The sequence below is a fragment of the Ophidiomyces ophidiicola genome (assembly GCF_022830035.1).
Source record: "Ophidiomyces ophidiicola strain CBS 122913 chromosome Unknown scaffold_12, whole genome shotgun sequence".
Taxonomy (NCBI): domain Eukaryota; kingdom Fungi; phylum Ascomycota; class Eurotiomycetes; order Onygenales; family Onygenaceae; genus Ophidiomyces; species Ophidiomyces ophidiicola.
The window spans coordinates 263,279-278,349 of NW_026054652.1; the positions used below are offsets into that span (position 1 = coordinate 263,279).

General features: G+C 45.8%; 6 protein-coding genes across 6 annotated transcripts; 2 read left to right on the plus strand and 4 right to left on the minus strand.

Moving 5' to 3' along the window:
• Positions 1 to 943: 943 nt before the first annotated feature.
• RIB3 (3,4-dihydroxy 2-butanone 4-phosphate synthase) lies at positions 944 to 1,827 on the plus strand (the record flags this gene model as incomplete). Its single annotated transcript, XM_049252587.1, has 3 exons — positions 944 to 1,010; positions 1,108 to 1,225; positions 1,305 to 1,827. The coding sequence occupies 3 exons, from the start codon at positions 944 to 946 to the stop codon at positions 1,825 to 1,827; spliced, it is 708 nt and encodes a 235-aa protein (XP_049108428.1).
• A 384-nt stretch (positions 1,828 to 2,211) lies between these two features.
• Positions 2,212 to 3,093, minus strand: tfa2 (transcription factor TFIIE beta subunit, TFIIEB, Tfa2; the record flags this gene model as incomplete). The annotated part of the gene is made up of 1 exon (XM_049252588.1): positions 2,212 to 3,093. One exon carries the CDS (start codon positions 3,091 to 3,093, stop codon positions 2,212 to 2,214), a length of 882 nt encoding a protein of 293 aa, XP_049108429.1.
• A 552-nt stretch (positions 3,094 to 3,645) lies between these two features.
• Positions 3,646 to 9,600, plus strand: MLP1 (the record flags this gene model as incomplete). Its single annotated transcript, XM_049252589.1, has 2 exons — positions 3,646 to 3,919; positions 3,986 to 9,600. The coding sequence occupies 2 exons, from the start codon at positions 3,646 to 3,648 to the stop codon at positions 9,598 to 9,600; spliced, it is 5,889 nt and encodes a 1,962-aa protein (XP_049108430.1).
• Positions 9,601 to 10,215: 615 nt separating this feature from the next.
• On the minus strand, positions 10,216 to 10,917 carry LOZ57_003542 (uncharacterized protein; the record flags this gene model as incomplete). The annotated part of the gene is made up of 1 exon (XM_049252590.1): positions 10,216 to 10,917. One exon carries the CDS (start codon positions 10,915 to 10,917, stop codon positions 10,216 to 10,218), a length of 702 nt encoding a protein of 233 aa, XP_049108431.1.
• A 576-nt stretch (positions 10,918 to 11,493) lies between these two features.
• Positions 11,494 to 12,251, minus strand: LOZ57_003543 (uncharacterized protein; the record flags this gene model as incomplete). The annotated part of the gene is made up of 2 exons (XM_049252591.1): positions 11,494 to 11,959; positions 12,037 to 12,251. The coding sequence occupies 2 exons, from the start codon at positions 12,249 to 12,251 to the stop codon at positions 11,494 to 11,496; spliced, it is 681 nt and encodes a 226-aa protein (XP_049108432.1).
• A 407-nt stretch (positions 12,252 to 12,658) lies between these two features.
• Positions 12,659 to 14,503, minus strand: LOZ57_003544 (uncharacterized protein; the record flags this gene model as incomplete). Its single annotated transcript, XM_049252592.1, has 3 exons — positions 12,659 to 13,731; positions 13,784 to 14,366; positions 14,441 to 14,503. 3 exons carry the CDS (start codon positions 14,501 to 14,503, stop codon positions 12,659 to 12,661), a joined length of 1,719 nt encoding a protein of 572 aa, XP_049108433.1.
• Positions 14,504 to 15,071: the final 568 nt, after the last annotated feature.

Sequence of the window (15,071 nt, forward strand, 5' to 3'; positions counted from 1 at the left end):
GTGATTTGCACTTACCGGTTGAAATCACATAAAGCCAAAATATTAAGAAACGGATGCCCCCCCCCCCCCCCCCCCCCAAAAAAAAAAAAAAATAAACTTTCTTACAATGCTTTACGACGCAGGTTATCTTCGTCAGGGACAGTATCTTTCAACAGGCATCCCTTTCGCAAACAGATGGATAGAAAGTGATGGACTGGACCCAGCTTTACAATTAGAGAGAGTATGAGTACGGAGTAGAACCCACGAATTACGGCCCTTGGCTAGCCATGTACGGAGTATGTAAATGAATACTAGCTGTGGATGCATGCCACTCTCCCCTCTGCTAGTTTAAGCAGTGTAATGAGCCTCCCTGTGAGGTGAAATTCTTCCTTAGAAGTCCAGCAGAGAGGTGAACACAATAACGCCGCCCTTCAAATTCCGCGGTGTTGCCGTGCTGTGTAAAGCCTTGTGAAGATGCAGTCGTAACTAACTAATTAATTGGACTGGATCTCGATTCATAAAGGCATGCACGAGGCCTGACCCATTGACAAACCGCCGCGTACTCCGTACTCCAATATTAAATGGCTCCCCACATGCAAACCCAGCATCATCAATTTTGAGGGTGCCGAGCAATGCTGCCTCTGGTGCAAAAAATCACATTCTGAACTAGCAAGGTCGTTGCGGTGCGTCCCGCCACTCCGAGGTGAAAGTTTGGCTTCTCCCCGCGTCCCCGAAAAATCAGAAGGATGGCTCGATAAGCAAACTCATTCTCAATTCTCCAACATTGACATTCCTTTTTCCTTACAGATTATTGGGGAAGCTTAGGGGGTTTACAGTATTGTTTGATACCCAGTTTATTCTAACATCTCCGTCACGTTTTTGCTATCTGTACAGTACATACCTAGTGTTCTTATCATCCACCCAACGTGAATACTTAGGTCCGGAATATTGTCCCCGCTTCCAAATGCCCTCCGTTGTAGCAGACGGAAGTCTGCAGTTTAATACCATTCAAGAGACTATAGAAGCATTCAGTGAGTACAGTATTCCCACAGAATCGCGACCTGGCCCATGTTCCCCCAAGATTGTTTTAGACAGTGAAACTTCCGCCTGCTAACGGCTTTTAAACAGGAAATGGAGAATTTATAGTAGTGCTTGACTCACAAGATCGAGAAAATGAAGGCGATTTAATAATTGCGGCTGATTCGATCACACCTTCGAAAATGGCATTCATGATTCGTTATACTAGGTACGACGGCTATCGGCTATACCACTGTTCCAGATACATGATATTGTGATTCCTATCTCTAACTTTTTCATATCATTAGTGGCTACATTTGTGCCCCCATCCTTCCGGATCTTGCTACTCGCCTTAATCTTCCTCAGATGGTTACGGACAACACTGACCCCCACCGGACCGCATACACCGTCACAATTGACTCTAATGCACCCTCCATTACAACCGGAATCTCAGCCCACGATCGCTCTACCACTTGCCGAACCCTCGCTTCCCCAGATACCAAGGAAAGCAACTTCAGAAGGCCAGGCCATGTTCTTCCTCTCCGGGCTCGGCCAGGAGGTGTCCGCGAACGCAAAGGCCATACGGAAGCAGCAATTGATTTCTGCCGGCTGGCTGGGAAGCCTGAAGTGGGTGTCATCTGTGAGCTTGTTGAGGAAGGGGATGAGATTAGCCCCAACGCTACAGAGAGAACAGATTGTGGGATGATGAGGAGGGATGGATGTTTGAGATTCGGCAAAAAATGGGGTATAAAGGTGTGCACAATTGAAGATTTGATTGAGTATTTGGAGAAGACGGAAGCTTCACTTCCTGTATCCAATGGAAAGCATTGACCTGGAAAGGCTGCAATTTTCTCACCATTGTTTCTCAAGGGGTTAGCGTATGCAAATGCCCCTCCCCCTTATATTCACGGATGATACATACAAAGAGCAGATTTGGATTTATTTCGATTTATGGGAATGGAACATTTTGACTTTTAGAATGTAGTTTAGAACAATTATATGAATTGCGAATATGCAAAGCAAGTATTCCGGGTACCTTGAAACCTATTCGAATGCAACATTGTCTATTAAAATACTGTACCCATATAATCCACCCGCAAACTCCAGTTATTGCACCTGATGAGAGTACTCGACCTATAAAGAAAAACTACGAAATTCTAAACTCCGCACTTATGCAATCAATCAGACCAGACGAAAACATGAATATCTCCAGTCTTATCTTTTAAGATGAGAATAATCTCGTAGAATTCCGGCCATATGAGTGTTGGTAGTTTTGCCGCTTCTTCGAGGTTTCTTTACTTTCTTTTGCTCGACTTTTGGACGTTGTTTTACAGGCTTATGTTTGCTTGTCGGGGTAATCCCGGCCTTTTCAAGCTCATCAGCCACCGTCTGCTGATCTGGAATTTTGACTTTCTCCCAAATCTGCCGGAACTCGGGGTCGAAGTGATGTACTAAAGAGGGATCATTTGGCCACACCATTCGAGGATTATCATCTTTTTTGTTCCTCGTCACTAATAATTTTCCGTCTCTTTCCAATTCGTTTATTGCGGTAACGATATTTGGCCAACCTTCGCGGAGCTCTCGAACACTCATTCCTTGCGCAGTGGGTTGGGACTGAAGCTTCTGAAGAAGCTGATCGGCCGACCTGATATTGTGAGGAGGCCGAAAACGAAAAGTCCCTTCACCTTGTGCCCCTTTCGGGTCGTACTCGACCTTATCGTGCGACTGTAGAATACGCCGCAGGGCATGTATGTACGCCTGATCGTGTCCCTGTCGATGCAAGGACAAATACGATTGGATATCGGAAAATTTGAGCGGAGAGTCTTTGCTCTTCATATGCTCAATTGCGAATACCACTTGCGTCATAATATCTTTGCCTGTTCCCGTGTTCGCGGGTTGGGAGTAAACAATATCTGCATCTTGTCGTTTCCCGTTTGTCAAAGGCGCGGAGCTGGATGTAGACGGCGCTGATGTGGTCGTTGGGACTGTGGCCGTAGTAGCTGCAGTGCTGGTCGGTCGTCGTTCTTGAGGAAGTCGACTAGCCGCTGAGATAACACTCGTGCTGAACGAGCTGATTTGATTCTGAAAGTAAGACATTGTGGCGGCAGGTTATGGGTCGTTCAGCAAATTATTAGGAACAGCGGGGAATGGAGGTACTATCCAGGCCGAAGAATTCTTAGTCAAGTGATGTTTTCCTCATAGCTGAGAATAGTTCGACTATATGATCTCCAGAAACCCTCGGCGTGTAAAGCTTCGAAAGCGACAGTGAAATAGACGATACAGAGTGATGAGGCTCTTGAGTTGAACCTTAGGTGCTAGTTAGTGTTGCACGTGATTATTAAGAGCGCGTTAGTCCTAATAAGGCTAGTGAATTTTTGACCTAAAGGAAGCTCGAACTCTGCGAAGCTGAGGTTGTTGCTCCTCAAAGCCACTCTGCAGAGGACAGAGACGACGCGCTGGTGGAAACCATATTTTTGACCTATTGGCTGTAATGACATATTTTTAGCCATCTAGGACAGTGTGGATGTAACCAGGCTTGGTCAGAATCACTCTGGAATCTAAGTCGTGAACGTGTGCCTGAAATGGTTCTGTTCATGTATCGATATTCCTCGCGTCATTCTTCCTCTCAAATATTAGTTTGACTTAGCCATGGCTACTGCCGCAGTGGATATTTCTTTTCTTTCATCACATTACTCGATCTCGGAAGCTACTCTTTCTACCCTTACACAGAATCCTACCGCAGATCTTGTTGGGCAGCTACTGGAAAGAGTTGCAGAGAAGGCCTACGAAACAGAACAACTTCGATCCGAAAAGACGCGTCTTGAGGTAGAACTTGAGAGTACCGTTCGTGTAAATGAGGCGAAGATCAAAGTTCTTAAGTCATCTGCTGGAAAGGCCCATTCAGAGATCTCTGAGCTTCGGGGTAAACTTCAGGAAACAGGCAAGGATTCACTTCAGTGATGTCTAACTTATTCTAACTTCATTGCAGAGAATTCTCGTGCAGAACTAGAGTCGAAACTTGAATCCTTGAAATCTTCTACTTCGTCGAGTGAGGCTGAATTCAATTCGCTTAAATCCCGAATTGCGTCGCTTGAGGCTTCCAACCGAGATACTTTAGGTCTTTTAGAATCCAAATCTACCGCTTATGATAAACTCGCTGATGACCTTTCCACTCAACACCGCAAAACCGTAACGCTCAGGCGGGAGGTTGCTGATCTTGAGCAGAAATTGCAAGCAGCAAACTCGGCGTCTGCTAGTACACGCTTCCGTGAGCAGAGCTTACAACAGGAACTGGACCTGTTAAAAAAGAACAATGAATGGTTTGAAAATGAACTTCAAACGAAGTCCGCTGAATACCTGAAATTTAGAAAGGAGAAGGCCGCGCGACTCTCCGAATTACAGCGCCAGTATGAGGATGCAAACTCTAATATCGATACATTGCGAAGAAATGAATCGTCCCTCAAACAACGCCTGGACGACATAGATCAGAAATACGAGGAATCCCTTACAACTGTTTCGCAATTGCAAGAAGAGGCCATAAAAACCACTGAATCTTTCCGTATTGAGCTTGACAGTGCAGCAAGATTGGCTCAGCTGCAGCAAACCGCCGCAGAGACTGCTAAAAAACGTGTCCAAGAATGCCAGCTTTCGCTTGAAAAAGCCAAAGACGATGCTGCGCATGAAATGTCACGTCTCCGGGCTGAGATTGAAACAGAACATTCGGAAAAAGAAAACGCTGAACGTCGTATTGCAGAACTGGAACTGGTGATAAAGCAATTTGAACAGGGTGTTGGCGCGAGCAGAAATCAACCGTCGACTCCTCTCCACAGCCTCAATGGCGGTGTTAGCACCCCCATGCGACCTAGTACTCCTATCGGCTCTTTCTCTCCGAGATCTGCACGTACCAAAGGAGGTCTCACCCTCACCCAAATGTACACAGAGTATGATAGAATGCGGACCCTTCTGGCGACTGAACAGAAAACTAGTCAAGAGCTGCGGGCAGCGATGGATGAAATGTTACAGGATTTAGAATCCAGTAAACCCGAAATTGACGAACTTCGATCTGACCACTCACGCCTTGAGGCTTCGGTAATGGAAATGTCTAACCTTCTGGATGCTGCCAACAAAGAAAGAGAGGAGGCGACAAAAGAAGCGAGAAAATGGCAGGGCAAAGTGGAAGGCTTGGAAAGGGAGGGCAATATTCTGCGCCAACAGCTTCGTGACCTAAGCGCGCAAGTCAAGGTCCTTGTTATGGAGGTTCACCTCCTTGGCGCAGGCGAAAAGGATTATAGCCGCGATGAACTCGAACGTGCCGCACGCGAGGGGCTAGATGAGGCTTCAGAGGACATGAACCATACCAGTCGCTTCATTACACGACACATGACAACTTTCAAGAATCTAAATGAGCTCCAGAATCAAAATGTAACCCTGCGAAGAATGTTAAGAGAGCTTGGAGATAAATTAGAAGGTGAAGAAGCTTGCAAGCGGAATTTGTCACACCAAAAAGATCAAGAAGAGCTGAAGGAACTTCGCTCCCGCGTTCAAACATATCGAGATGAAATGGCTAGCCTCGTGACTCAGACCAAAAGCTATATTAAGGAGCGAGATACATTCCGTAGCATGTTGGTACGCCGAGAGACAACCGCCCCGTTTTCGCAGTCTTTGCCCCTGGGCTCCGTCCCACCCTCTTTAGATACTACTCAGTCGGGTGATGCACCTGATTACGCGGAGCTACTTCGAAATTTGCAAGCCCATTTTGACTCTTTCCGCCAAGAGACCGTCACTGATCAGTCATCCCTAAAACAACAGGTCAATGATTTAACAAGGAAGAATAGCGAATTGCAGAGCGACATTAGCAGGTCCAATAGTCAGTTAGCAACTGCTGTACAGCGCGCCGAACTTTTGCAATCTAATTTCGCCATGCTCAAAAATGAGAACAGTGAGCTCCAAAGACGGCATTCAACTCTCATGGAAAATGCCAATAAACAAGATCTTCGGACACAACAAGTTGCTGAAGATCTTGTCGAAGCCAAAGGTCTTGTGGATAGTCTTCAGAGGGAAATCGCCAATCTTAAGGCTGAGAAGGAACTGTGGAAGAGCATTGAAAAGAGGCTGGTAGAGGATAACGAGACTCTAAGGAATGAGCGTAGTCGGTTAGACATGCTCAATGCTAGCCTGCAGTCTATTCTTAACGAGCGAGAACATGCAGAATCAGAAAATCGACGTCGTCTCCAATCAAGTGTGGACTCTCTTGAGTTAGAGCTCCAGTCCACAAAGCGGAAGCTTGGTGACGAGACAGAAGAAACCAAGAAACTCTCCAATCAAAGGGAATACGAACAAGAGAAAAGCCAAAAACGTATTGAAGATCTTGTCACAACCCTTGGTTCCATTCGGGAGGAACTCGTTGCTGCTAAGACAAGCAAGGATCATTTGCAATCAAGGGTTGATGAGCTTTCAGTTGAGCTTAAGAGTGCCGAAGAAAGATTGGTGGTTCTTCAACGTAAGCCTTCAACTGCCGTACCTCAGGAGGCTCCCACTGTAGACGAGGAAGAACAAGAATTAGCTATCCAAATTTCGGAACTCAAACGCGATCTTGAATTGTCAAAGGCCGAATTATCCCATGCCAAAGAACAGGCTGAGGACTACAAAGCAATTAGCCAAGCAACAGAGGAAAGACTACAGGCTCTTAGCGACACAAATGAACAGTACCGTGAAGATACCAATCACCTTCTTGAAGAAAAGAATTCCAAAATTTCAGAGCTGGAGAGACGGGTTGAAGATTTGTCTACTGAACTTACAGCCACAAACAAAGAGCTAACAAGCCTTCGTGATCAAGAAACCCAGTTCCAACGACGCCTTGATGATCAAAAATCGATATCTGATGACGAGATTTCACGACTCAAGGAACAACAGGAACGACACGAGGCTGCTGCTCAGTATCATCAGCAAGACCTAAAGGCGCAAGCAGAGATTGCTCAGAATGCACAGCAGAACTACGAAAACGAACTGTTGAAACATGCGGAGGCTGCTAAACACCTTCAAGTGGTAAGAACTGAGGCTAACCAACTGAAGCTGGAAGTTGTTGATCTTCGGACCCAAGCCGAAACCGCTAAGAGCAATCTGTGTCGTGAAGAGGAAAGTTGGAATGAAATGAAAGGCAAATATGAAAAAGAAATCGAAGAACTCAGCCACCGTCGTGAAGAGGCACTAAAACAGAATGCATTACTTCATGACCAATTGGAAAGTATCACGAAACAGATTTCCTCTCTGCAACGTGGACGAGCAGATGTTCCTGATGATGGTGAAATAGCATCCGGCTCTGATCTTGACGGTCTTCAAGAAGTTATTAAATTTTTGCGGCGGGAAAAGGAAATTGTTGATGTTCAATATCACTTGTCAACACAAGAAAGCAAACGATTGCGCCAACAACTTGATTATACTCAAACTCAACTCGAAGATACTCGCCTTAAACTTGAACAGCAACGTCGGGCTGAAGCTGAAACGGAACGACATACACTCAACCATAACAAATTAATCGAAACACTTAACGAGCTAAATCTATTTCGCGAAAGCAGTGTTACTCTCCGAAGTCAAATCAAACAACTGGAAGCATCCGTACAGGAAAAATCCAAACTTATTGATGAGCTCCAGCAAAAGATCGAGCCCTTGCAGATGCATTCCCGCGAGCTTGAGAATAACTTGGAATCCAAGGATGGCGAAATGAAACTTCTTCAGGAGGACCGGGATCGATGGCAGCAGAGGACACAAAACATTCTCCAGAAATATGATAGAGTGGACCCTGCAGAGCTTGAGGCCATGAAAGAAAATCTGTCTTCCCTTGAAAAACAACGAGACGAAGCTATTTCAGCGAAGGAAGCCCTTGAAGCGCAGTCAGCGGCATTCCCCGAGCAACTTAAACAAGCAGAAGATCGCATCCAAGAATTACGTATCCGGTTGACAGATCAATTCAAGGCGAGATCAAAGGAGCTAACCGGACGTATTAACGCTAAGCAGCTTGAGCTGAATGGCGTTGTCCAAGAGAAAGAGCAAATCCAGCAAGAGCTAGAACGTGCCAGAGAGGAGTTGAATATGCTGAAGTCGAAGGCCCCAGAACCGAATACTGTGGCACTAGAAGCCCCGGTCGTTGCACCAGCAGAAGAAGCTAACAGTGTTCCAATAACAGACAATAATGGCATTGATAGTGCTGCCGAAACAAGAATCAAGGAGCTGGAAGCTAGGATCAAAGAGCTAGAGGCTACCCTGTCTGCAAAAGAAAACGAACTGGAGCAGAAGGTCAAGGAGAAGATAGACAGGATGAAAGAGATTCTAAACAACAAGTTGGCAGAAAATAAGACATCCCACCAACAGGAGATAGAAACCCTTAAAACAGAACATCAACAAGAGCTCGTTTCAAAGGCAGAAGGAAAAGCAGAAATTACCGAAGCAGCAGCACGTGAACTCGTTTCTAAAAATCCGTACATCCGCAATATTCTCATCAATAATATCAGAAATGCTGTTAATAAAGAAAAGGAAGCGATGGCGCATCAGGAAGGGCAGCAGCGAGACATGGAGGCATTGAAACAACTGGAAAAAAAATTCGGCGAAGAAAAGGAGACCATGTTGAAAGAACGAGATCAGAAAATCAGCTCTGCTGTAGAGCTAGCGGAGAAGCGCTTATTAGCAAAAGTTAGCATGACAGAAGGTCGAGCAAGAAATGCTCAGGCCAAGCTTGATGTCGTGCAAAAGGCAGCGACAGAGACACCCCAGCGACCTGTTGTTGAAGTCTGGGATGTTGCAAAAGTTGCCCGGCCTGTTGTGGCCCAACAGCAGCAAACAGCAGCAAAGCCTACAGCCCCTACGCCTACGCCTACACCAGCTCCCACCGCTGTTCAGCCCCCAGCTTCTGCCACTCCAGCCACTCCAGCACCTCAGAAAGTCGCACCGCCAGCCCCTTCACCAACTGCCGCGTCCCAACCAGCCCCTCCCCAAACCCCCCAACCGCCACTCCAGCCACAACAACAGACATCCCAGGCGTCCTTACAGCCCCCGGCGGGGACGCAGCAACAGCAACAAGAGCAACAAAAGGAGGTACCAGAACCGTCGCAGCAGCCTTCACAAGAACAGCCGCCGGCAGATAATCAAGCTTCTCCAACCCCGGTTCGACAAACCACTGGGCTACCTAATCGCCCTCCACAATCTGTTCACCATGCCAGTGGTACCGGCGTTCTTCGCGTCCTTCAATCAGGCTTGCCCGTTGCTCGCGGTGGCCGTGGGCGCGGGAGTCAAGGTGGTGCACAGACTAGCCACCTTAGCCCAGATCAAAACCAACAATTTCAACAGCAGCAGCAAAATGCCAGCCGTGGCTCAACCGTCACTCGTAGCAGAGGAATAAGAGGTGGTGGGCAAGGCCGTGGTGGCCCCCAAAGTATCCAAACTGGGAACCTGGCTCAAGGCGTCGGACAAGCGAGCCCTCGTGGTGGAAGAGGGGGGCTCAATGCTCAAGCTCGCCAATTTGTTCCCCATGGGAAACGCGCCCGGGATGATGGAAGTGATGCAGATGCAGGTGCTGGGAAGAGAATGCGTGGCGGTGGAGCTGGCCAGTAAGCCTGACTTTTTTCGATATACTGACAAATTTCTTTTGGCTCGTGGAGTAGAGATTTCTATATCCATCTGTATGAACACTTTGGACTTTTTTAAAGCGGACCTGTCCCTTAATACTTTTTATTGGCTAGTTATATGCATATCCCTAAGTTTTGCTCTCAAAGCCGTTAACACGCTTTCCTCTCCCACATTTCCCTACATCTTCTACAATTTTCCAAAGGGATGAATGCATCCTCCATTATTAGCTACTTCGTGATGGAACGATGTATGTATATACTTAGAATGTGGAATGATATGTATCGTAAATTATTCAAAATGGATCATCTATGGTATTCGGTTCTGACCAGGGCTATACACTGCTAGGCGGCTGTTATTCCTATTTAATAACTATATATAAGAAGCAAACAGCCATCAATTCCCACACAAATTTCGCTATTATTAGACTTAGAAACAATAGCTAGTTAATATTGCACTAAAGAAAATTCCCTGTACTCCTCATGTAGTAGCTAGCCTACTTCAAATATAAAACAAGAAGATGGTGATAAATTATGGGTATCTTTGGAGACATCAATAACAAGAAAAACAAACGCAGCGTCATTAGTTTTAGTCAAAAAACAATCATCTTCTCCTAGATGTTGCTGTTGCTCCAGCCCCGATCAGTTTCGCCAACGTCTCTCTCTCCTTGCTCAAGACAGCTAACCTCGCTACCTCGACAGCTCTTCCGTTTAGGCCAGTCGTATTTTCATCATCGTTCCTCCCATTGGCTCTCTTCCGTTTCTGCGTCCCCATACCTCCGGCTCCTCCGCCCCAGGCCACAATCCAATCCCCCACGTTTCCGTTATCCGGGATCTCGCACAAAGCGCATACTTTGGCGTGCCTCCCGATACTTGCTTGTCTTCCAATTATAGCAGAAGATTCGATGACAGCAGCGGAATGGATATGGCTTCCCGAGTTGATGGTGGCAAGGGGCCCGATATGGACCGAATTCTCTATTGTTGTGACATCGGTACCAAATGTTGTTGACGAGGTTAATGAAGCCACAGGAAGAGGCCCTCCAATCACGGCCTTCTCGCCGATGATACAGCCCTCCCCAAGGTTTATTGGCCCCTCAAAAGACAGTATCTTTGCGCGAGGATGAATGACAGTGCCAGCGCCGATGTTGATCGAGTGCTTCCCTTGAAAATAGGCAGTCTCTGAGATCGTTGCTGTCGGGTGGACGGAAAGAGGAGGTCTAGAGATCGAAGGGTTCGTAGATTGTCCCGCTCTTGGGGCAGAAGCAGAAGAGGGCTGGGGGGCTGTCGGCCTCTGGCTGGCGGACATGATTGTTGACTTGTAGGGTGAAAGTTCAGAAAGTTCGAGCTTTTCTTTAGCATTTTCTAGGACAGATGTAACTAGCTATGTACTCCTCTGTAAAGTAGCAAAGAACTACGTTAACGAAAGGCCAATGTGAAACCCAAATAAACACGATACAGCCTTATCTCAGATAAAACTGTCGAAAGTAGTCTTCGACATCATTTATTTTCTGAGTTTATAAAGGAACAGCGGAGACTAAGTATGCAATGGAGTGTTCTCTATCCACAACCATGTAAAACTTGCCCCATTAACCCGCTTCCAAAAATAATATATAAAACTTCTTATATAAATCTATGTAAATAGCATGAATCGCATTCACCAATAGTGTGACACACACAAAATTATGAAAGCACTCGAATACGGAATCCATAACCATCAGTACTCATGATATCGTTAGCAAGGTGAGCGTCATACCATTAGCCTATAAAGTAGGCGAACGATGGAATATATGGACAAACTTGCTTTGTCTTTGATCAGTCGTTAACAGGTAACAGGTGATACCAGTGATGCCCGGTTAGAAACAAATCTGGTGGTTCGGAATGTCTATTCTTGAGTATGTATCTCGACCTTCTGGCTATCCAAAGATATGCCGGCCCGCCTTCTCCATTCCCAGACCCCTCTATCAACCTCTTCTTTAGTCATACCGTCTCGTACTAAACAGAAGGTCACACCAAGCTCTGTTTGGACGTTGCTGTTCCGAGCCTCATCGTCAAAGAATAGCATATCTTCATATTGAAGCCCACTTGCTTGTTGAATGCGCGCAAAATGCTGGGTTTTCGAGCCTGGAAATATTTGGAGATAATCAAAGTAGTCCAAGGCGCGCACAGAGCGGCTGTTGGCTGTAGCAGGGTTGTCCGAGAAGGAAGGGATAATGTGGAGGGCTTTGAGCATGTCTCGAGCTAAGTCAGGGGTATGGGTTCGCGACGCAACTCCAATCGGAACCGAACGAGACTTCAGAGCATGAATTATCGCAGACACAGCTGGATAGAAGGCGAAAGATTCACCCCATCTGCATTGCACATGATTAATTCTCAGTTTCTGTGATAGAGGCATAGAGCTCAGAAAGCCTTGTCGAAAATACCGTACCTGTCAACGCAGCGCGAGTTATTATCACGCGCTTTTACAGGAGGGCTGACATGCGTATCAACCCAGAAAGGCCACAATGTGTAATCTAAGTCAAACACGAATAATTTTGGTAGAGGGAGCCCATCATTGAAGGTAGAAGGTGAAGTGCTGTCTTCCTGTATTTTAAATGGTGGAGGTGTGTTCTTTGCGAAACCCTCGTTTTTGTTTTTGAACATGTGTGGGCAAATCTTTTAAACACGATAAAGTCTTTATGTTATGGAAAAAAAACGTGGTCTATTTATTTACTCTGGACAGAGTATAAATACATATATGGAATCAAATTGAGAATTAAGTAGCTGAAGACCTTTGTTCCACACTACTCCGTCCTGTTCTAAATGATCAAATCTTATCTGATAAGACCTGATTAGGTAAGAAATTTCAAATCACATGGCATACCTAGCTCCACCTCAAACTGCCAAAACCGGAAATTCAAACGTAGCCTCGAACTGACAGGCACCTACTCCTCAAGAGATCTTAAAGGTTTTGATGTGCTTTCGTTATTCAATCTTTTGCTATCTGTCTGGGCTGCGTTACACTAACAAGTCCAAATATTTGAGAAAACAAAGAGATGCACTCCCTCGACCTATTCAAATTTCGAATAGTTGAGACAGTCCATTGAGTTGAGTATTTTTCTGATTTGCTCGGGCTCAGTTCCTCCTGTTATCTTTAACTCTTGCTCCAGCGAATCCCAATCGCACGCATACCTAACAATTCGCATTTGCTGTTGGGGACTTAGAATTTGGTTTTCATCCATGGCATCGACGATTATTCTCGCCCAGAGGCGCAGTGGTAAGCCAAAACGGCCAGTTTCTTTGAACACCGTCTTCGGAGCGGGCCTTGCAATTGTCTGTGGTGAAATTTTGATCATCTCTGCGCGAGGAGAATTGCGAACCATAAAGTCGTTCGATCCCCAACTAGGTCTGTGGCCATGGTTTTTCCAAACAGGCTGAGGTGTTACGGGATTTATCCCGCTATTTTTAATTTCGGGGGTTCCAGGAAGACAAGGAAATTCTTCTGCAAAATTGCTCCAGGGTGAAATTGCTTGGGGATAATAGAAGCTGAGTGGTGGATCGGGGATTGCGTCCATTTCATAATTTTGGCACGTTTCGTCAATCTGCCCGATCAATTTTGGTTTGTCATCGTCATCCAGGAGAAGAGCGCGGGCAACAGTCATGGTCTTAAATGCAACATTCCACAGTTCGACTGCTTGGATACCATCAGTTGTAAGGGTGTCCAGAATTGCTCGATATTTAACCCGTTCCATCTCTATTTGCGTTTTCCTGCACACCTCTCGCGCTCGAATTGCCTTGCCACTATCAAACCGTTCTCCAAAATTCATCAAATCGATATCGTCATTTACTTTGGAAAATTCTTTGAGAAACCGCACTCCGAGGTTAAGCAAAGAACGTCCCAGCGGACCAAAATCATTTAGAGCATAGATTATACCTGCAGTTCCCGTCGTGGCTCCAGCTGGCGCTATGGATTTGCCAGTGGGCAGGCACTCGAGCAACTTTTCAGGCGAGAGATGAATCATAAGCATGCACCATATATGAAAGGCACATGCAGTCGAATTTCCGCATCCAGAAAATACCAGGTAAGGTACCGATTTAAGGCCTCTTGTGCTCGAAAATAATTCTTTGTGTTCTAATCTGGCAACTTTACCGCAAGGTCAGTAATATCAATGTGGAGATACAGGAATGGTTCCCACCTTCGCACTGAATTTCGTCTTGCCTAATGGAAACCGAGGATGTGTTTTCTTTGAAATTTAGTGAGACAGATTTAAAGGCTTGTTTAATGCCGTGCAAATTCTCGTTGTGATCCTCGCTTGATCCGACGTCAACGAAATCGAGATCGCTCTTGAGATATACTTCAGCTATAGCATCAAATCCTGAACTACCAAGGTTATTGCCACTGAAGTCAATCATTTTCAACATATAACACCCTTCAAATGACTTAAGAAAGTTCCGCCATTCTCTCTTCTGCTCATTATTTGCGATAACAATCTTGTTATCAGAAATATCCAGTCTAGCCAAGCTGTCCATGCTTAATGCCACAACATTGGACAGCTTTGCCATTGCTTCCATCGTCATATCGTTTCCCTTTAGAGATAACTCAGTTAGTCTCACAACTCCATGTGGATGATCCTCATCTCGGAATTGAATACAGCCGACAAGGGCCTCTGCGATTGCCACAATGCCCTCATCGGTGAGGAATTTTCCTGCAAGGTCCAATTCGATATGAGGATCTCTTGCTGCTGTTCGAGCATTGCTTCCAGGTGGGATTCGCTTTTTCTATTATAGTGTTAGTTCATCAGAGCTTACCGCTATTCCCAAAAAAAAAGGGGGGAAAAAAAGGGGGGTGTCACACCAAATCTTTCGCTACCGTTAGACCCAATTTCAACCCCTGGGTCTTCCGCTATTCTCACCATGTTAGAATGGTTTCGATAGTTAATCCGTATGGCATTTCTTTTGTTGGTGGTTATGGACCTACCCCTGCATAGCTAAGTTTGACCATCCCGACCCTCGACTATTCTTGATGCTCGACACCTAGATATTCACAAAACTGGATGGAGCCTATCTTTAACTTCTCCTCAGAACTGTACTTTTTATGGTGTTTTGCAAACAATGGAGCCTCCGTGATGTGTCATACTTACCTGTTTGATGATTGAGAAGTCCCTTTTTGTGCCTGTTACGCGTCTAGTAGCGTGCTGGATGGCCAATTTCCAGAGGGAAACTCTGTTCACTAATTTAGTGTCTTGAAGTGTGAAGGGCCCAGCTGAAGAGAAACAAAATTATGCTGGTGTGCGAAGACACTAGTCATATAGTACATGATTTGAAAAGGTAACTGGCCTACGGGTGTTCCCTCCAGTTGTGTTCCTTTGTTGATGGGCACCCGGATTTGGCACGTGAGTGCTTAAGAAAGCAGTCCACTGTGATAACCACATAAATCTATAATAGTGTCCCAGAGATTAGAGGAATGGTCCTGATATTTCGTGA